The sequence below is a fragment of the Lycorma delicatula genome, chromosome 6 (genome assembly GCF_047948215.1).
Source record: "Lycorma delicatula isolate Av1 chromosome 6, ASM4794821v1, whole genome shotgun sequence".
NCBI lineage: Eukaryota > Metazoa > Arthropoda > Insecta > Hemiptera > Fulgoridae > Lycorma > Lycorma delicatula.
Genome location: NC_134460.1, coordinates 153,895,173 through 153,917,363, shown reverse-complemented (window position 1 = coordinate 153,917,363; position 22,191 = coordinate 153,895,173). Strand labels below are relative to the sequence as shown.

General features: G+C 31.7%; 1 protein-coding gene across 1 annotated transcript in view; it reads left to right on the top strand.

Annotated features, from left to right (window-relative positions):
• Oseg2 (intraflagellar transport protein Oseg2) overlaps positions 1–22,191 on the top strand; it is a 118,371-nt gene that overhangs the window by 35,821 nt on the left and 60,359 nt on the right. Inside the window, exons 10-16 of the mRNA XM_075369696.1 lie at positions 1,790–1,908; positions 4,261–4,439; positions 9,154–9,297; positions 12,888–13,173; positions 18,275–18,421; positions 19,061–19,241; positions 20,738–20,940. Coding sequence (XP_075225811.1) covers positions 1,790–1,908; positions 4,261–4,439; positions 9,154–9,297; positions 12,888–13,173; positions 18,275–18,421; positions 19,061–19,241; positions 20,738–20,940 — 1,259 coding nt within the window. The remainder of the gene's footprint in view (positions 1–1,789; positions 1,909–4,260; positions 4,440–9,153; positions 9,298–12,887; positions 13,174–18,274; positions 18,422–19,060; positions 19,242–20,737; positions 20,941–22,191) is intronic.

The window sequence follows — 22,191 nt, the reverse complement described above, 5'->3', positions numbered from 1 at the left end:
TTTCATAGATTAATTAGTATTAAGTAAATCTCTTTTACTTAAATTTTACTTTGTTACTTTGTCGTAAGCCTAAAAATAAAATCTACATATTTAACTAATTGTTAGATAGTGGTAAAAAAAAGGGAATTATTTAAAATAATATAAAAGTAAACTGTGCTAAAACTTATTCGGTGTGACCGGAAGGTAAAACAAAAGATACAACACAGGTACACCACATACACACCCACACACACAAAATCATGTGTGCAAACACACACACATATACATTCACACACACACTTGAAAACACCTTCTTTCACAACCACTGCTAGACAGAGACTATTAAATCCAGATGTTTCCACCCAACAATTTGCTGTTTGGATTTGGGCTCGAAACTGTATATCCACATTTCATCATAGGTCTATTATCTAAAAAGTATTCATTATCTTTCGTTTCAAACCATTCTTTGAGCTCAGAACAAATCGGAATCTGGGTGTCTTTATGGGCTTGAGTCAACTGACCTGGAACCCATCTCAAACAAGTTTTGCAATAATTCAGCACATCATGAATGACTGAATGTGTAGTTCCAACACAATATTATACAAACCAGCAATTTGGGAAATTTTGACGTTCCTGTTTTTGCAAATGCGATCATTTATGTGATTTTGCAGCACAGCAGTTGAAACTTCAACCAGTCTTCCAGAGTGATGGAGATCAGTCTCACTTGTTCTGCCTGAATTAAATTTTTCCACCCACTTATACAAATTTCTGTAGTTTGAACACTTTTTACTGTATTGTTTCAACATTCTTGAGTAAATTTCTGCTGGTTTCACAGCTTCTGATAGCAAACGTTTTATCATAGAATGTTGCTCTTCTGGCGTTCATGTTTCAAGCGGAGCTGATATTCTTTAAATCAACAAAAGAGGTTATGCTTAGATTAATTATGATCGAACAGCAGAATAAATGTGTTTCCAAGGTTGCCAACTTGACCCTCAAAAAGTTCACTGTCATTGAATGAACAGTTTTTTCTCTACATCAAATTGTCTTGTTAATTATTGAATAACCCTTGTAAAATACACCAATTTGCAAAAGGTTTATCAACTAATTGGCTAAGTAACAATGTATAAATATTAATGAACAAATACTTCATAAAATGAAAAAAATATTAATATTTTAATACATTTTCAACAACGTAAGTGAGAACGTAACAATATAGTAGGTTTATCCAGTTACAAATCGATCAAACAAAATATTTGAAAGAAGCAACTTATATCAGTTCAAACACCCACACATGCTTAATGGTAAGAATTATTTTTGTAGGAAACACTTTGGTGTGTATAATAGAGTTACAATAGGCCAGAAATTTTAAGAAGAAACTAAATTACTTGTACTTTGTAATTGAATAATGTATGTTTAGTTATTAAAATATATTGTGTTCTAAGAATATATTGCATAAGAGAAAAATTACTTGATTTGATAAAGTATGGTATGTCAAGTTAGGAAACAAAAGCATGTTTTTAGTATAGCAGGAAAATATTAAAAAAGACAATTTTTTGTTCTGCTGAATTAAAAAATGACATTCTAAAATTTCTACATAGTTGAATTTTCCAATTAATGAAATTTCACAGTAGCTCAAATTTAATAGAAAGTCTAACAATTCTGTTACAAAGATAGGTCTTTCCAGTGTTAACAATCAAACAATTCATTAGTTGAGGAGATTATCGCACAAAGGTGAGTACAAAATGTAGCGTAGTTTTAATAATTAAAAAAAAAATTATTACTGTTTAATGAAATTATAATTTCTGTTTAGCACAGAGTTTATGAATCCACACTTAATTAGTGTTCGTCTCAATGAAAGACATCAGTTGAATTCACCTGAAGATAATAAAAAGCTCGCCTACCTGCTGGATATGAAAACAATTTGCATTGGTATGTTTATTGTCAATAAATAACCACAAGAGGGTGAAGTTAAAATAATAAAGCGCGTAAGGAAAAAAAGAAAGAAATTTCACTTCCTCTTTTAAAAAAAATTTTCACTTTTGACAAATGTTGAAATTCTTTCAATATTTGTTTTTTGTTTTTTTTTGTAAATATAATGAGTATTAAACAGAATATAAATTTCAGTCTACTAAAAAAATGGAACCATTTTTCATAGTTTTATTATCATTTTATAATTTGCATGCTGAAGTTAACATTATATTGCTTTAAGTAATTATATTGTAAAAAAAAATGTTAGTATTATCTGATGTTAAACTGTTTTAACCTCCAAATGTAGTTAACATTTCTATTTATTTCTTTTTTTTTTAACACATTCACTGTTGATGAAACCATGCAGCATCATAGATGAGATTGCTCTGTGCGTGTGACATTACCTATGCATCAAAGCTTTTTTTCCTCTCCTACTCTTTGTCAGCATCAATAAGGATTTCATTATTGTGTATTAACATAAGGCAGGTCGCATAGCTGTAGGAGTTATTTATATACTGCTTGCTTATGACGGACATGTGGTGTCATCACACATTTGAAAGGTTAAGAAACTTGTAGACTTAAAATAACTAATTATATATACTACTGATTTACACTTAACACAATTTAAAAAAAAAATCAGCACAGCAGGTAAGTAGAGAAAAAAAATTGTGTTAATGCCTATAAAACAACTCTGAATCAGAAAAAAATAATTACTTCTATGAGGAAATTTTTAATTTTGTACAGATTATAGTATTTTTGGCTGAAGCACAACAAATAATAAATTAAATTTTGACTTGCCCAAAAAAAACTGTAACTCACTAGTTAATTATTGAGATAAACTTATTCAGATAACACCTTTATCGCTATATCAATAGTGTTGTTGATCACTAACTCAAATGTACTCTGGGTTGAATCGGTAATAATGTTTTGATTTTTATACATGGTGAGACCCAACTAAAAAACACTTTAATTAGCAGCATATTTTTATTCAAAATGAATTCTTATAATGTAATAAGGTCAAAAAGGGCTGTGACTGTCAGAAGTAACTAATATTTCTGACTTTTTAAAAAATAGAAAGTTTCTTTATAGAAACAAGCCTTAGGAAAATTAATGAATAAAAGAAATTCATGACCAAATCTCAGAAAACATTTTAACTTAAAAAAATTAAGGCTTTAACCATCAAAGATTAAAAACATATTATTACTATTTTAACTTTTAATATTTTTTGGATATGTTTTTTCACATTTCTCCACTAACAAGTTTTTTTTTTTTTAATATCTGGTTTTTAATTTAAGTATTAAACATATATACAATTAAACAGTTAAAACTTATCTAAAATAGCACTATTTTCTCTATCAGAAAAGAACTCCAATCACAAGAGAAATAAACAAATTTTGCCAAAAGCAGTAGGAATATGTTTAAAACCAGGGCAGGCATAAGAATTTAGCATAACAAATGACATTATGAGTTAATAGCAATATGAAGTTTCTATTTGCAGAAAAACTTGTTGAAAGTGATCAGTATCACATTTATCAGATACAAGTTTTGTTAAAAATGTTTAGCGTTTGAAATATAATGTTCCATTTGAAGCAAAGGTAATCTAAAGAAACACAAGAATTTCATGTATATATTACAAATTTTCTTAAACTAATTTTATCTACGTCTATTGCTTCAAACTGATTCAGTAGAAAGTGTGTAATTTCCCCTGTAGTAAAAAATGCTAAATTCATACAGTAAATATACCTTAGAAAAAATAGCAATTTTACCAGTACTACTTCAGCACTGTAAACAGAAACCATACAATAAATAATAGAGCCAAGATTAGTAAATGTAAATTTTCAAGAACTAAAATGCTAAAAATATTTCCAGAAATACCATTTCAAAATAAGCAATGTAAGACATTTATTTATTCACAAAATTGATGAATTTCAGAATGTTTCTCGTTAAACAGGAATGCCTTCCTGCATTTAAATCCCTCAAATTAAAAGCAGCTTTGTTTATATGAAATCATTGTTACGCATCATATTTAATAAACGGTTCTTTTTGAGGGTTAGAGAAGGAATTCTTAAGAGTTGTGAAGAATTTGTGAAAGAATATTAAAGAATTAAAACCACAAACTACTGGGATTTACAGCAGAAGAATAACTTTTTATTATCTCCTTCTTAATGATGAATGCCATGATATTACGATAATGCTAGCAACTTAACAATTGAAATCTTAGTATTATAATATATATTTTATAGCATAGTATATAAAATTAAGAAATTCATGCTTATAATTACATATTATTTTTTATTATTGCTCTTCAATCAGTTGATCTTGTGTATGGAATGACAATTCTGCAAGTGTCACATGATTCTAAAATTGACTGGTTAGAATTAAATGAGACAGGACATAAATTATTGTTCAGGGACAAAAAGATGAGACTCACCCTATTAGACACTCGTTCAGCAGAACGCCACCCGATTTTAAGTTATTGTACTTTTGTTCAGGTAATAATTTTTTTTCAATTTTATACATTTATTTTTAATTCTAATAATGTATTCTAATTTATACATATGGTGAAAGCTTATTTGTTAATTTCTTTAATTTTAATTTTTACATTATACTAAATTAAAGTAACAGCATAAATGCTAAATACTTGTATAATTTCCTTATTATTTCTTTTTACTTAAGACACAAACATCAACTGTGTTCACTGAATTGTTTTATGTTTTAACTGTTTTTGTATTTGAAAAATATTATTATTTATTTCATAGCCATAAAATGGCCTTAATATTTTTTATTGAGACTGATTAACATTCTCAGAATAAAAATAAAAAAGTAATATATTAAAAAAGCTGGCAAAGTATTGCATGACATTTTTAGCTATGCCTATCAAAAAATAATATTTTAGAATCTTAAAAAAATGAAAAAAAAAATGTTTTTAATCAAAAATTCTAGATTTGAAAAAAAACTGTAAAATAAAAAAAGTCAAACAAAGATGTAAAAAAATAAAATAATTAAAAAAATTCCACAAAATTGTGATATGTTCTTACACAAACTTACTGCATTAAAAAGACTTTTAATATCATTAACATTCACCAATATTATGTTTATAAATGTTGAGATCAAAAAACTACCTTTCCATATTTAAAAATAATTGGAAGCCCAAGTATCAAGGGTTTTTTTTATTGATTATGATTATTATACCAAAATAAGATTTAAGCATAACAATTCACAAATTTTGAATAAAATGTTTTTTTTTTTTATTCTTATCAAATACGTTAAAAGAATCATTAAAATTGAGAACAAATATAATTTAAAAAATAGCTATGAATTAATATATAATATAAATATAAATATTACAATTAAGTTTATAACACTGGACATAAAAAGATATGGATATAAATATTGATACCAATAAAACAATAAATATAATTTAACCAAATTAAAAATAAAAGCAGTAGTACTTTTACTGATTTATATGAAATATTTAAATTTATTAAAATTATGTATTAAATATAATTATTTTACATTTAATAATAAATGTTATCAACAAGAAAAAGGACTAGCTATGGGATCATCCCTCTCTGGTATTTTGGCTAACACCTTTATGGATGAATTAGAAAACACTTTTACCTGATAAAATCAAAAACCACCAACTTATTTATACAAAGGGTATTTAGATGAAAAGATATAATTTATCATATACGATCAGCAATTTAATAATGAAGATGATAACAATAATTAGAAATGAAGTCACTAAATGTAACATTAAATTTACTTTAGACGAAGGAAAATAACAATAGTATTAATTACTTAGATATAAAAATTAACAAAAATTATATCAATAATAAAATTGACATAGACATATACAGAAAACCAACCAAACAAGATAAGAGGCTCAGTTGATAAATTTTGCACACTAGCATGCTGCACAAAGACAAAAGGTACTGTTGAGTTGGGCTTGACAACACATGATAGCTAAAATCCCCCTGTACAAACCTGTGATAATGCGTTGAAATCTGTTTACAGGTTTATTTTCAGTAGCAGTTAAAATGGATTCTAGTACGGCCAATATGCCAACACAGTTAAAACAACACGCAGTGACCAAATTTTTAACAGCAGAAAATGTGAATCCTACAAATATTTTTCATCGTTTAAAAGCGGTTTATGGTAGTGAAACTGTTGACAGGAGTAATGTGAATAGGTGGGCATTGAAATTTCACGAATGTAAAGCTGGTAAAGCGACAATTGAGGACGCACCTCGCAGTGAATGACCAGTTTCTGTGACTGATGAAAAACATTGAAAGGAGTTGGATAATTTGCCTCAATGTGACCAGCAAATCACCTAGCAATACATTGCTATTCAGTTAGGCATATGTAAAGAACAAGTAGGCCATATCAAGCAATTGGGTTACCATAAAATCTGTGCATGATGAATACCGCACAATCTCTCTGATGGCTCTTTGGAAGCTGAAGTTTCCGCATCCGCCATACTTGCTGGATTTACCTTCGTGTGACTTCCACTTCTTTCCTCATCTCAAGAGGGATCTCAAAGGTAATCATATCATCAACGATGAAGTAAAGGAAGCTGTGGCCACTTGGATATGAGGAAAGACCGCCAGAATTTTTCAGTGACTGAATGCAAAAACTTGTTAGATTAATACACTTTTAATTTTGGATTATATTGAAAAATAAATACTAAAACTAAAATTTAGTCATTTTGTAGCCAAGGTATTGCAATTTTATTCATTTTTTGTTTCATTCCAATATCTCTTTTCATTCCCATGCTCCACATGTGTGTAAAAATTTATCAGCCGAACCTCATACTATAATATATTTCAACTCCTTTCATCCTTGGAATCAAAAGACTGTAACTTTAATTTTTTAATTTATAGAGTAATAAAATATTTGAAACAATATAAATCTAAAAAATGAACTAAATAACATTAAATATATTGCTGTAACAAATGGATACAATGCAAATTTAATAAACAAATTATACAAGAAACTGAAAAAAATATAGATAAAAGATGAAATAAAACTAAAAAAGAATATGTTAAAATTGAATATAATATAAATTATAAGAAATTTAAAAAAATATTTAAAGCATTTGATTTAAATAAAACATATACAAGTAATAATAAAATAATAGAATACATAAATAATAAAGATCCTTCCAATAAAATACAATATAATAACAAATATAATTTAGACAAATAAGGAGTATATAGCTTAAAATGCGAAAACTATGATCTAAAATATATTAGTATGACTAATCAGTCATTTTCAGTTAGGATCAAAGAACATATTAATTGCATAAATAAAGGACATAGGGATTGTTCTAATTTTGCTAAACACATTTAGGAATATAAACATAATTGCAATCCAAATGATTTCTTAGATATATTAGTATATCCTAACAATTTTTATAAAACTAATATTTTAGAGAAATTTTACATTTATTTAAATAATAACAAACTGATGAATGAACCAACTAAATTCAAGAACATATTATTTAAACAAATTGTTAACAATCATTAATGATTATCGGGTTGGCCAAACTGCTTTTATTTTATAACATCATAACAATTGAGATTACTTTATTGATAAGATATATTTTACTTTAATGTATGACTTATTTTAATTTTATTACAATTACGATCAATTGTTATATATATATATATATATTACTTAATTTACCATATTTTTTTCAATTTATTTTATTTCTAACATTTTAAATGAATTTTTACACACCTTATAATGAATTGGATATTCCTGAAGATGGATAATAATATGAAAAGGCTCAAATGATTTAAACTTTTATATGTTTGTGAGCTGAACTTTAATTATATATTATATGTTTTCTTAAAGTTTATTTCATTTTTTATTACAAAATTAAATTTTCAAATTTTTATTCTCTGTCTTTAATAAATAATAATGGACAAAACTCCAAGAAAGCATTTCTCTTTCTGTTCTGAAATTGTTTCTCTTTCTGATCATATCAACCAGTATGACACAACAAATAGCATCTGAGTGTGGTATTGATACTATACAGACAGTGAATGCTACTTTAAAACAATATAAAGAAACTGGTTCCTTTTCATCTCAAAGGAAAGGCAAATGTATCTATAAAAGAAAAATTACTCCGACACAGGATCAGTTATTAATGAGAAAGACTAAACTTAATCCAAAATTATCTGCTGTTGACTTGAATTAGCAGCCTGTAGAACAGATTTTCATGTGACAATTGTTAGACGCTGATTTCTTGCAGTTGAACGGAACGCTCATTGGCCAGCTAAAAAGCAGCTTTTAACACAGAAGTGTGCAAAAAAAACCTTGTGGGTCAAAGTTCATGCTAACCAAAGAAGACTGAAAATAACATTATTTCCTGACTCACATTTTTATATGCAAGGGCAAATTATTTTTATCAGATGAAAATACATCACCAGCTCATATTCAACAATCAATTAAACATCTCCAGAAAAAACTGAAGGCCCTTCCTGATTTATCACTTATAGCAGATGTTATGTTCAAAAGAGATGGATATATTTAGATTCTAGAGGAAAGGATTGTGACATAACTTCACAATAAATTCTCACAAGGGAACAGAGTGTTCTAACAAGACTTGGCAGCATTCCATATTGTCAAAAAATTGGAAAAATTTGTAGAATTAAATATTAAAGTGTTTCTGTGGCTAGGCAACTCCTCAGATTTAAATCAAATTGAAAATCATGGGGCTATAGTAAAAAAAAAAACTCTCAAAAATAAATGGTACCACAAAAATTGACTTCATTAAAGCAATAAAATCTGTATGGTTTCATGATGAAGAAATAAAAAAAAATGTGTAGTACACTTGTTGAATCGATGCCATATCATGTATGTGAAGTGATTAAGAATAAAGGGGGATATATGAAGTACTAGATATTAAAAAATTGCCCAGATGTGATTTTTTTTCCAAATAAAGATACTTTTTATTAAATAGCATCTAGATTCTGATAAATTGCACAGTGTAATTTAATTTTACAATTAAACATACATACATAACAGAGGATAATACAGCCACTGAATGGTGTACTTGCTAGTGATTATTAAAAACAACCAACTGTGTATAATCAAATGAAGGCTCCAAACACATTCTACCAAATAAATATTTCATTTCATTTATTGATAAAACATACAAGCATTAACATTAATTGTAAACTTTCTTATTTCTTACAGTGGGTTACAGGAAGTGATGTTGTTGTAGCACAATCTCGTAATAATGCTTGTGTATGGTATAATATTGATACACCAGACAGAGTAACAACATTTCCTGTAAAAGGTGAAATTATTGATGTAGTCAGAGCCGATGGTAAAACAGAGGTAAAAATATTATTTTTTAAAATTCTTATTTAATTTTAAACATTTATACTTGCATCTGAAAGTTAGATGATATTACAAAATTTATTATGCAAACGTAAAACAAATATCAAGAAATTTAAAAATGAGTCACTTTATTTCATTAACTTACTTATTTAGTGACTATCTTGGAATTACTTTTCGATACAAATTCTGAACCTTATCTATGTGTAGACCGTATCCAAATCTGGACCTTATCTATGTGTAGACCGTATCCAAATCTGGACCTTAAAAATCAGAGTTCAATGGTAACAAACGTTTGATTAACTTTGAATCAAAACATTCTTATGAACCTGTGCAGCAGATATGAATTCACCATATATGATTATTATCTCACTACTTTAGGCTGAATAATTCCATCACTCCCACATGCAAATGCAATTATTGCTTTATGTCTGTAATAATGCCCTGCACAGCAACTGTCTGCCTCATGCAAGCAAGCTTTTATTTTCTTCATGTGCACTGTACATGATTGAATATATAACGCTACTTTTGTAACTGCTCTAATGGACTGGGCTGAAATTTGAAATTATTTTTGACAATCATAACTTACTGGTACATTTTGTTTAATCACTGCAGCTTCGCAGAATTATTTAATTAATATATTAGTTAAATTTTTTGATAAATCAAGTTTTTCATATTAATTATATAAAATTGCTGTAATATAAAATAAATCCAATATACAATGCGTTTGGAAAGTCCCTGTGCAGTTTGCTTTAGAATTGTACGGTGCATTCTGTGTTTCGGCATAAGGTTGGTTGCCCTGTGGGTTCGTTGGGCGTTGCTCAATAATGAACTAAGATGTCAGTTGTTGAATTGTGATTGAATGTGTTTCGTTTTACTTCGCTTTTCGGAATCAGTTGCGAGAAATGTAAGGGTTCTTTCACTAAAAACTTCGTTTTTCAGAATCAGTTGCGAGAAACGTAAGGGTTCTTTCACTAAAAGGAACGCATTTTTCTCGTTGAACACGTCATTCGTAAATGTGACAAGTATACGGTCTTGGTTTGCTTGGAATTTCTCCTGTCACCCTAAAGGTTTGCTTGGAACATTCGGTCACCCTAAAGCATAAGACCGAATGTCTGTGCCACAAACGGCTACTGAGCCTCGAAACAGTTTAGCGGCCTGTGCTCTAACTAGCTCCTAGAGCTAACCTAAAAGCGTGAGCGGAATAAGCGTGGTACCATAACCCACTCGCTTGCACGTCCCACCAAGAGATAGGTGTTACCAAAGCCCAGACATTTGAAGCATCGGGGTACTTATGTATGATCGACGATTCTGCAAGAGGTCAACCCAAGGAACAGCCGACCACTGGCCACCAAGACCTACCAGATCTTAGGCAAGGTCTCAGTTATACGATGGCTCTTTGAGGCTTCTTCCCGCCCCAACTGCCGGACTACCCTGGTTCCCTTGAGGAAGTCCTCGGCAACCATATTGAACGCTGGATTCAGGCTGTGTATCGCGTTGAGGATTTCAGGCTCCTCTGCCCTCGTTGCCCTTGACAAATACACCAATGTTTGTGGCCTCCGCTCGGCCAGGAACTGAGCCTTCAGCCCATTCTTTTTCAGAATGTTGGCCGCCAGTGGCCGCTTCGCCTGCTGCTCATTGACGACCTCCAGGATCACTCCATGGTACCTTGTTTTTGTGACCTGGAAGAACTGAAACATTTCTCTCCGTGAGTCCAAAACCTTTTCACCACACCATTGTGATCAGCCACCCTCGACTTCGCAAGAGGACGCCCTTCCACCTTGGCTCGCCCCTTGCCACCGTGCAGCTCCAGCTACCACCTTCTTTGCACAACTCGAAGCAGAGACTACTGCAGCTTTTGCGTGCAATCCCACCAGACCACGAGTGGGTAAGAGTACCTCCTCCGCGCTATCCCCTCCGGATTGCCCGCTAAAAGAGAAACTACACCAGCTGCGATGCCAGGCACTACGTTTACAGCTTGTAAGAACCTACCATCTTACACAAAATCAGGTGAACATCCGCAAATGTAGTCAGAGCAAGACTGTCTGTTCTTACACAACCCCCCCTCGAATAGTCTAAAGCTAAAACGCTCCTAATATATGACCACCGGCTAGGTCGGAGCGAAATCGCTTCCTGAACCTGCCAGAGGACCTGAAATTTCCTTGGCGTCACGAACTATGAAATAGGGCCACCGACACATAAAGGAAACATACTTATTTAGCCGACGGTAGCACTACTGCAGCATACTACGCTGTTGTTATTTTTAACTGCCACCGATCACTGTACAGCCTCAATGACAAGAATGTAGAACACTGCTCTTGCTGAAAAAGCAACTGGTAATGCAATGCAAGTTTGCAGTACGGGGTCAGATGCCAAGCGATGTGTGTAATGCAAGACATGTACACAGTTAAAGATATGGGTACATAAATAAAAGTGCAAAAGATGCTTTTAATGAAAGATTGTCAACTGGGGTGAAAACCCTGGCAGGAAAACGTAAATGATTAATAGTAATGCATGAAGAAAGTGAAAATGGGTTTTTAACAATGATTTGTGGGTAAATGATTTTTGGTAATCCCAATAGTATCTCAATGAAATAAATGGTAACAATTTTATGCAGTGGTTTATAAATATTGTTGAAATTTTTGCTGAAGGATCTGTCATATGTAATGAATAATACCATTGCCTTAAAACTGAAAATTCCAAATGCTTCGACCCGAAGATCAGAAATTGCGAAAGGTTAAAAAATCAAAGTAAATTGCGTACACTGAAAACATGTTAAAAGCAGAACTTTTAAAAAGAGTAAAATCAGTTAAACAGAGATATATTCATTATCAAGTAGATGGAATGGTAAAATCAAAAACTTGTGTCGTGTTACATCTTCCTCCATACCACTGAAATTTTAACCCAATATAATTGATATGGGCACAAGTTTGAGAATTGATTGGGTAAATTGGGAGTAATAACACAACATTTAAGTAATGTAAAAGATTTATTGACAGAAATTTTACATCAATATTTAATAGAGTAGGTGCAAATGTTTAGGAAAATTGTATTCAACTTGTAATTAAAGAAGAAAAAAATTGTGGGAAGTGGGCAGTTTGTGTGAAAATATTATTAAAGATAGTGTGATAAATTTGGGAAACAATGACAATAGTTAAACAGACAGCAGCTTATCAGGTACTGAAGAAATACATTGAGGTAATAAATAACTTTTTTGTTTATTATAGTGGTAACATACTTTCTTAAAATTTTTATTTTTGAATATATCATTTTATTACAATTATTTCAAATTTTTGTATTACAAGTTATTTTTACTTCATTTTTATGTTACAAGTAAAGAGAAGTGTTTTTTCTCAGATTGATTGTGCTAAATTAAATTAAATTAGAAACATCATACTGTTATGGTTTTGGTTTGCCTCACGGTTTTCTAAGACAAGGTTTAGATACTAAAGCATTACAGAACAACTACAAAGACAGCCACTTAACATCGATGCTAAGAGTTATAGAATCATTTTGTTAATTATGTTTTTACATATATATTAATTTATTTTAAGGATTGATTAATTAATTACTTATCTAATATGTTTCAGATTCTAAGCCAAGATGGTACACACCAACTGGGATATGAATTAGATGAAGGTTTAGTTGAATTTGGGACAGCAGTTCATGACAGTGATTTTGGAAGAGCTGTACTATTTTTAGAAAGTGCATCACGTCCTGAGGCTGAAGGAATGTGGCAGAACTTAGCAGAGATTGCTTTACAACTTCATAATTTACGTGTAGCAGAAAGATGTTATGCAGCACTCGGTGATATATCAAGAACTTTTTATATAAGGGAAACGCTTGAGATAGCTCAAAAATTTGCAAAACAAAATGGTACTTTACATCAATATAAGCAGATATTTACACTAAAATGATGTTTTGTTCTTTGTTATTGTGATTTCTATAATCATAGATTTCTATCTCATTTATTGTCATATTACAAATCCTATCGGCCATTAAAATGAAACAGTACTCAGCCTGTCGCACATACCCTTCTATACGCTGAGATGTCCTAAGTGAATTAAAATTAATAGATGCTGGTTAAAGTTATAATTTTTTATATTTTATTTTATTATAATAACTTCTAGCATGCTTTTCATTGTATTTTAATGAGGAAGGTGAAATTTATAAAATAGTAGATAAAAAGATCAGATCTTTGATAGGAATAGAAAAAAACTTTCCTAGGAGTTGAACTCAATACCAGCTGATCTAGAAGTAAGCGTATTAACCAATACACCAGCTGGCTGGCATTTTGCTAGATCGGTTTACCATGTTATGAAGGATTGTGATTTAGGTTTCTAACCGAATAGTTGTTGCAACAAACGTTTGATTTTCAATCAGATCACTTCTGGAGCTCTGTTAACATTAATTTAGCAACTAATTTGCTCTTACAATTATTAAAAGAAAAAATTAACTTTTGCTTTTTTTACAATCATTCTTTATATATATATACACACACACACATGGTCTAACCTTCATGGTGGAGTGCTAGTGTCTCTGAATCTCATCTGGATGGTAGCAAATTCTAATCTTGATCAGCCTTTGCATTTTCCTTATGCCAAAAATTCATTCATTTCTTCTTTATGGAAAAAAAATTAATTGTGATTGGGTACTGCCTGTTTCCAATGTAAATAAATAGTTAAATAACTTACTTGCCTCAGAACATATTTATCTTATTTGAAATTTTTTATACATGATCATCATAGGAGAAAATTAAGAAAACTATGATTAATTTTATTTGATAAACCAACTTTATTTTTAACCAAAGTTTTTTATCTACTTCCACCCCTTATTTTGTATGTAACATGTATACCTCTTGGTAGTTTTCCCTTCGGCAGAGTTCTTCTTTTAAAATTGACATAAGGAGGCGATTTTTTTTTGCATCTGCACAAATGGCTAACATCTGTGCATCTCATTTTTTCTGCTCCAGCTGTTTTTATCAGTACACTGGATTTGCCCACTTTTACAGTTGTGTTCTGCAGCATTTCAGAAAAGACAGGAGTTTCATCAGCATTTTCAGTCTGACATATGATGTACTGATTTTTTCCTCTTTCACATAGTACGTATTGTTCCAAAACTTTATCAGTATTTCTGCTGGTACTTGTTGACACAAAGAAGTTGTCCTCCTCAAAGTGAACCCCTTTCTTCTCATTAATCGTACCACCCACCCATGACTGGCTTTAAAGTCACTCGCATTTACATGGTGTTTTTCTACTTCGTGCCCTTTCATTTGTATCATTTTACAGGTCATTACACAGCATTCTCTTCTCTTCCACCTGCTCAACCATGGTGGATGACGTTCTTTTTTAGGGTTATGAAAAATCTAGTACCTTTTTTGTCGCTTTAAGTTTATATCTCAGATTTCTCCAGTAATGAATCATGTTTGATTGTACCAAATGCTCTTGACCTGCTGCTCGTACACCATTATTTTTAGTGAATTCCAAAACATCTCACTTAAACCCTACAGTGAAACTTTTCCATGAAATCATTTTACCAGTAACACAGACAAAATACAAACTCACTTTCAATAAAGTTGCTGCTGTTATAAGTAAAGGTCTTGCTTTAGTAATAAAAAGAAGGCAGGTAGTAGGATTGAAGCACCTACTGTGTGAAAGTTAACGGTCTCACCCCCTTCACCAAATACCATAGCATTGTTTTGCAAACACCTGAAAGGGTAACATTTGCCCTTGGCCAGTAACTAACTGTATGTACAATAACAAAGAAATTCCCGAAGAACTGTTTTTCTTGGAATTACAACCTGTCAAACTGACAGGTCTAACAATTATTCACAATTATTTTTTTCTAAAATTTGCCTGCAGAACTACTTATCGAATAAAAGCAGTATATATTTCAATAATAAAAATTAAATAAAACAAAGTTATTCCACAAAAGCTCTATCAATTCATCTATATCAATTAAGAAATTCACTAATTGTAAATTTTATCTTAAAACCATGTCAGTTTTAACTGTTAATGTAGGACAAGAGTAACTTAACTTTGGGACTTGGGTAAGGCTGACTTTGGCACTTATAAAAATTTTGGTTCTGGAAAAGCTGAAATGTATCAAGGATTAGCATCCTGGAAATTAAAGGGTGTCAAGTAAAGATTCTGAAAGTCATGTTTGAACCAGCTCCCATAAATTGTAGAAGTTGAGAACACTAGGAGCAGTTTGCTGCATACTGTTGAATACTTTGGTGGCTAAAAAGTAATATTTCAGTGACCATAGCAGTTAATGCAAAAAAAAAAAATTAAGTAAAACTGAAAAAGTTAAAGGAAAAATTAGTAACCTTCTGCATAGGTAAATGATTATAAAAATATTTAATAATTTCATTACATATTGATTCATATATCATTATGACAGCTATTAGACAAACTGTATAATGTTGGTGTAAAATAATTCAGTAATGGCATTGTCAGAGTATTTTTATCCAGGAAACATTTATTAGCTGAACCATAATTTACCTTAACGTAATAGCTGAGATCATAAAAAAACATACTTTTTTAATCTTATAAGTAGATGTAATACTGTCAGAAAAATAAAAATATATTTACCTGTACAATTAAATCTAAAATAAAAACTTCCCACTAGAATACTATTAATTTACAAATTAATTGCAAGTTTGTGTCATGCAGCCACTACGTTCATTTAGTTTGCGATATTAATCATCAACAACAGGATTAATCAATAATGAACTTTTTAGAAATAATACTGTTAAATAACATTTACAAGCTAAATACAAGTAATAATGAATTCTCTCACTTTTATATAATCATAAAAAACAATTACAGCAGTTAAAGAAAATGAAAACTTATGTGATTAAGAAACGCTTTTATAAAATATATTTTACAAGAGTTTTCTGAAATGAACAATGAGATAATAATATACTTAATTTAGTAAAATATTATTTTACAGATATGTTTTATAATTAAGAAAATAATGTTATTATATTTATGTTTGTAAATATTGTGCTCAAATATTACATTCATGTTTATAAATCTAATTTGGTTGATTTGGTTTGCTTGGCATTTCTCCCGCCACCACCCAAATCGGTCACCCTAAAGCATAAGACTGAATGTCTGTGCCACAAACGGCTACACCACGAAACAGTTTAGCGACCAGTGTCCTAACTAGCTTCTAGAGCTAGCCTAAAAGTGTGAGCAGAATAAGCATGGTACCATAGACCACTTGTCATATATCACTAAAATGGGTAGGCACACCCCGTCAACTATTAAAACATATGACTATCAATAATTAAATTTATCTTGTCAAAGACAGCAATTCGCTGCCATGCCTAGGTCGCTGAATGCCAGCAAGTACTTAACCACCATTAAAACGCTTGGAGACTTAATCTGGCTGATAGCCAGTCATATCTCTTGGTTAGCTTCCTACAGCAGCGCAGTAGCAGTCTTTTCCCTAAGTAAACTACTGATGTCAGTTGAACAAAGCAACTGCACCAAGGAACTTCCACACGGTCCAACAATGCGGCTCTTGCCACATTGACTTGCCACTTGTCAGTGGCCAATTTTCCCCTTGACTTCTAAGTTCCAGAGTGGCCTGAATTCTGCCCCCCCCCCTCCAACAAGAACTGGGCAGTCGAACATCATGTGTTTGTTTGACTGGACCTTCCCGCAGATGCACAGCTCATCAGCTGTCAGGTGGAACCGAAACAAATATTGGGTTAAATTTACATGTTTGGAGAGTACTTGGGCTCCCATTGCCCTTAAAAACAAAGGAGAGGCATACCATCCCTCCAGATCCTGTATAAATCTATGCATTTTTGCTGCCATGCTTGCATTGTGAGGCTGTAAAGCGTCCTCCGCAGGCGGTAGATGGGCAACTGTTCAAAATTGAGAACCATGCATTGAGATCACCATTCTGCTCCGTATTGAAACCGCATCCCAAATACCTTGGCCTCCCTGCCATATTGCAATTTCCACATGGCCGCCCAAACTTTCACCACTAAATGGATTGGGAGAGCCTTTTCCAATTCAGTGGTAGCCTCACAAGAAGTTGTTTTAAAAACACCAGGGCATACAATTAAGGCTCTGCGTTTGGCACTCCTTAAATTTTGAATAAGTGCTCAATTTCTTTCCAACCTATGCGCCCAAACGGACGCTGCGTAAGAGGTCATACTTGTGAAGACACCTCGATACACCATGCACAAATGACGGCCAAACGGTCCATAATCCTTTCGAGCAATCCTCCTAAGCTTGTGCATCACAGAGACAGCGTCCGCCGCTACTTGCCTAAAGTGGTTGCTAAACAGCAACTTCTCATCAAACAAGTTAGAGTCATCAAACTGTTACAGTTCATAAGTTCGAGATACTTATGAACTCAAACTCGGCTGATTACACAGCCTTTATACTTCATACGGGGTTTACGACTGTATGATAATTTGTCTGCACCCTTGAGAAGCATAAACTTCGTCTTGGGCACAGAAATCCTTAAATTTTCAATGTCCATCCAGCCCTCTGCGGGTGACAAAGCTGCCTGCGCTTGGTCTTCTAGCTGTGGTTGTGAGTTACCATAAACTAACAGGAGACAGTCATCGACAAAAGCCTGGGCCGTTACCCCTTCTGGGAATGTCAGTCCCAAGAATCTGTCAAATACCAGGTTCCACAGCAATGGACTTTTCCACAACAAGGTGCACATTCTTAAATAGAGCCGTGCGATCAGACAAGTCATCACATACTACGGCTGCAGGATACAGGAACATTGCAGCGTTCCAACTCATAGAGAACAGAACTTCAATACAAGGAAGTTAATGCTGCCTCTATGTCAATAAAAATTGCCAAAACATACTTACAGTCAGAGCTTTCCATCTCAGCAAGAGCATTTAAGATGCAATCCTCAATGCCAACCCCTTTTTTTATAAATCTAATGGATGTTCTTCACTAAAACAAATTAATTATTTCCATTTTCAATATACTTTCAGGTGGGGATGGAATGGACTGTCCAGAAGTGTGGGCACGAATGGCAATATTAAATAAGCAATTTAAAACTGCTGAAGCAATTTATTTAGAACAAAATCAACTAGATCAAGCGCTTAATATGTATCAAAAACTTCACAAATGGGATGAAGGTTAGATTAAATGATGCTGTACTTTTCAATTAATAATTTTTAAAATTATTGTAATTAATTTAAATATCTGTAAAACAGTAACAATTATACACAGTTCTGGAGAAGAGTCGTCTACTCTAATCAGAGGCAGTTCCTTTGTGAATCAATCACCTTCTTCCTCTACCAGCCTCTTTACCTCATCCTTCATCCCTTCTTTCTTGGGAAAATATCACAGGAATTGCATCAGTAGCCATTCTGCCACCATCTGCAGTTCTATGATGGTACCTTCAAGTAGCTAGCATGAAAACTACTCAGGGTTGAGTGGGATAACAGTAGGATGTCCAAGAACACAAAACAAAGGACAAGTAAGTTTAAGTTTACTTTCCATGTTTCTTAAAAAATAAATTTACAATGCTGCAGCACTCAGGGTCCAAAACAACACAGAAACTTGTTTCTGAATATTTGCTCATCGGCATCAATTTAATGCACACCACAGACACGAGGTGCTTTTTCTAGATAATGATAATAATGAAAAAATGTAATTGTGATTACAGAGAGCCTTAGACGAGGCATATATTGTCTTAAAATTTAATTAAATCTTTTCAAATGGAATATTGCTCAGCACTTCTTATTTTATTTGTTTTGATTTCTTATTAACAGCAATTGAACTAGCAGAAATGAAAGGTTATTCTGGTCTCAAAGATTTACAATCACGACACATGCAGTGGTTAATGGAAACTCGTCAAGAAGAAAAAGCTGGTGAATTAAAAGAAAAAGCGGGTGATTACAACACAGCTCTTAATTTGTATTTAAAGTCTGGATTAGCAACTAGGGCAGCAAGGTAAAATTTTTATTTACCGTATATATAAATATATATTATATATTTTACTCTAGTCTCAACTTATGACAAATTAATATCTTATACTAATGCATTTAAGAATAAAAAGAATTTTTGTAACTAAATAATGAAGTCATTTAATTATAATAACTTCAAGTAATTACACATATCTTGAAATGGCAATGTGGATCATCCATCAATAGAAGATGGGTGGAAGGTATTTCGGACACCATGACACAATGAAACTTGAGGCAGAAGCACAAACTCAATCAAGGTAAATGACATTTTGGAATGAGGTACTAATAAAAGTAGTGAAAAGCTGTAATAGTAATAATAATCATTATACAAACTAGAAGCAATTAAAGTCATGAAAGTTGAGAAATGAATTTTTAAGTGGGTGAAAACTGCCAAACCTCACCAAGATTCAAATCCATAACCTTCTTCTGTATGATAAACTAAGTTGTTACAACATAGCTAAGGAAATATTATGTCAGATTATAAATGTTAAAAAAATTACTATCTGATATGAATTTGATATGTAGAAGCTGTTATAGTATTTAGACTGTAAAATCTGGAAACCCCTATATTTTGGTTAACTAAGATTGTGAAAATCTCTCCTAAATCAAATAGAAGACTTTTCCTCCTGTATCAGCATTTAAAATATTATGGAATTAATTACAATTGACTTATTCTGATTCTTCACTCTTACAAAAAAGTAATAAAAATAAAATTAAATACATTATATTAATTTATAAAAATGGCCTCCCTGGCGCGAGTGGTAGCATCTAGCATTTCATCTGGAGGTCCCGGGTTCGAATCCTGGTTAGGCATGGTGTTTTTCATACGCTTGAAAAACTACATTTTACATGTTTCAAGTTTCTGTACTGAATTTCATCAAGCAAAAAACATTGGGAACAGCTGGCTTATAAATTATTTTGAATAGCTAGTTGTAACTTAGCTTGTTTTAACCTAAAAACAAACAATAACATTCAGAACACATATACCAAAGTAACACATAGGTTCAAGAATAATGATACTAAACCGCTCTGAGTGCACAAAATCGCCAACAGGTAGTGTGTAGCTTCAAGCAGGTTTACAGTTTTTATATATTGTCATTTATTGTCTGTCGATTGACAATATATGTAAATGGTAAGGTACGTATGTTTAAGGTATAATAAAAAACAAAAAAAATAATAAATATTAATTATTTATTAATAAATTAATAAATAAAAATATAATAAAAAATTCTTTAATGTATGTTATAGAAAGTCAAGGAAATATGTTTATTGAAATTCACTAAATTTATTATTCAGATATCGAGTAGATATGTACAGTTTCTGGGTAACTATTACAGGCATTACATTATTAATTCAAGAATTAAATTTTTAAATTATTTTGATCGATTTAAAAACTGATTTTAAACTATATTTTTAGTTTTGATGTTCATTTATATGTAATTTTTAATTAATTTTTGGAATCAAACCAATTTTGTATTTTAGACTATTACAGAATGAAAGGGATCTATTATCAAATGAAGAAATGGTTTCTCGTGTGGTGGCAGCACTAATTAAAGGTGAACACTATACTCAGGCCGGCCAACTATATGAAGCGATGAAAAGATCAGATAAAGCTTTAGAATGCTACAGAAAAGGAAATGCATTTGCAAAAGCTGTTGAACTAGCTAGATACTGCTCACCAAAAGGTATGATTTTCAACTTCAAAACATTATTTATATTTGCTTCCTATTCATTGTAATAAAATGTATTAATCATTTAGAATTTTTACTAATGGATATTAGTAAGATTAGATAAAGTACAGTTATAATAAAAAATAGCCGTTATAATGTGAGAGATTTCTATTATCTCTCACAATATGAGAGATAAAGGAAAAAATATACAGTAATAAACTGTTAGTTTTTACACTTTCTGGTTCATAGTAAAAAGTTCAATAAATGCCACATGTGGTGTTTTATATGAATTATTATTAAATAAAAGTAATTTATGAATTTATAGTTATGATTCCAGTACACCTTGTTAATTATTGTATTTAACTTGCATTTGAGGATCCTTTACAGACAATTCTGAAGAGGGAACCTGTTAAAAACATTTCTTGTGTAAAAATATGATAAACTTGAATAAAAATCCCCAAATACATAATATAAAGCATATAATGTTTTAAAACACAAAATGCTTTATGTTGCATACATAATGGAGAGCAAAAAAGTATATGATTTGAAGTATTTGTTGACCCATGTTTGGATGATACCGGTTCATAAATCAATTTTGAATAGTGTTTGTAATATTAGAGTCAAAAATATTTAATAATTTTATCAAACATAGCCTGTTTGTACCATTATACAATAATAATAAGTATGTTTAATGTGGTCCTTTTTGTCAATGCTGGTAGAGTTTTTATCTATCATTGAGATGGTTAGCAGCTGGCTCTATGCTGCTATAAAGGTTTTTAAGTGTGCTTTTGTCTTTGAAGCTACATCCTGTTTGAGTCCTTGATTTGTCTGTGGTTGACGATTGTTCTAGTGATCATTGGTTGATACTTTTTGAAATAGTGGATGAGATGCGCAATATGGCCATGATGTACACTTTCCTGTTTACCAGGGCCGCTTCCGGCATACAAAGGTGGACTTGCCAAAATTCTCCTCTTTGTTGGAGTCCAGACTGACAACATGATGCGCATCAAAAACCTTTCGTAAAAAGACACTATCAAGCGACTTCCTGCACAGAATAGCAGCCACATAGGTATGCCCTACACAAACTTTTTTCCAGCTGTGAAAGCCTGGCAGATCACCCCTAATTACATATGGGTAAACTGGAGATTTTTTCTCGAGACCTTGATGGCCTGCCATTAGATGTCCTGGCAGAAAATTTCAGTTCTGGTGGCGGCGGCCCAAGCTGCCATTCTTAGAGGCACTGGCCGGGAACGTATATCTGGTTGA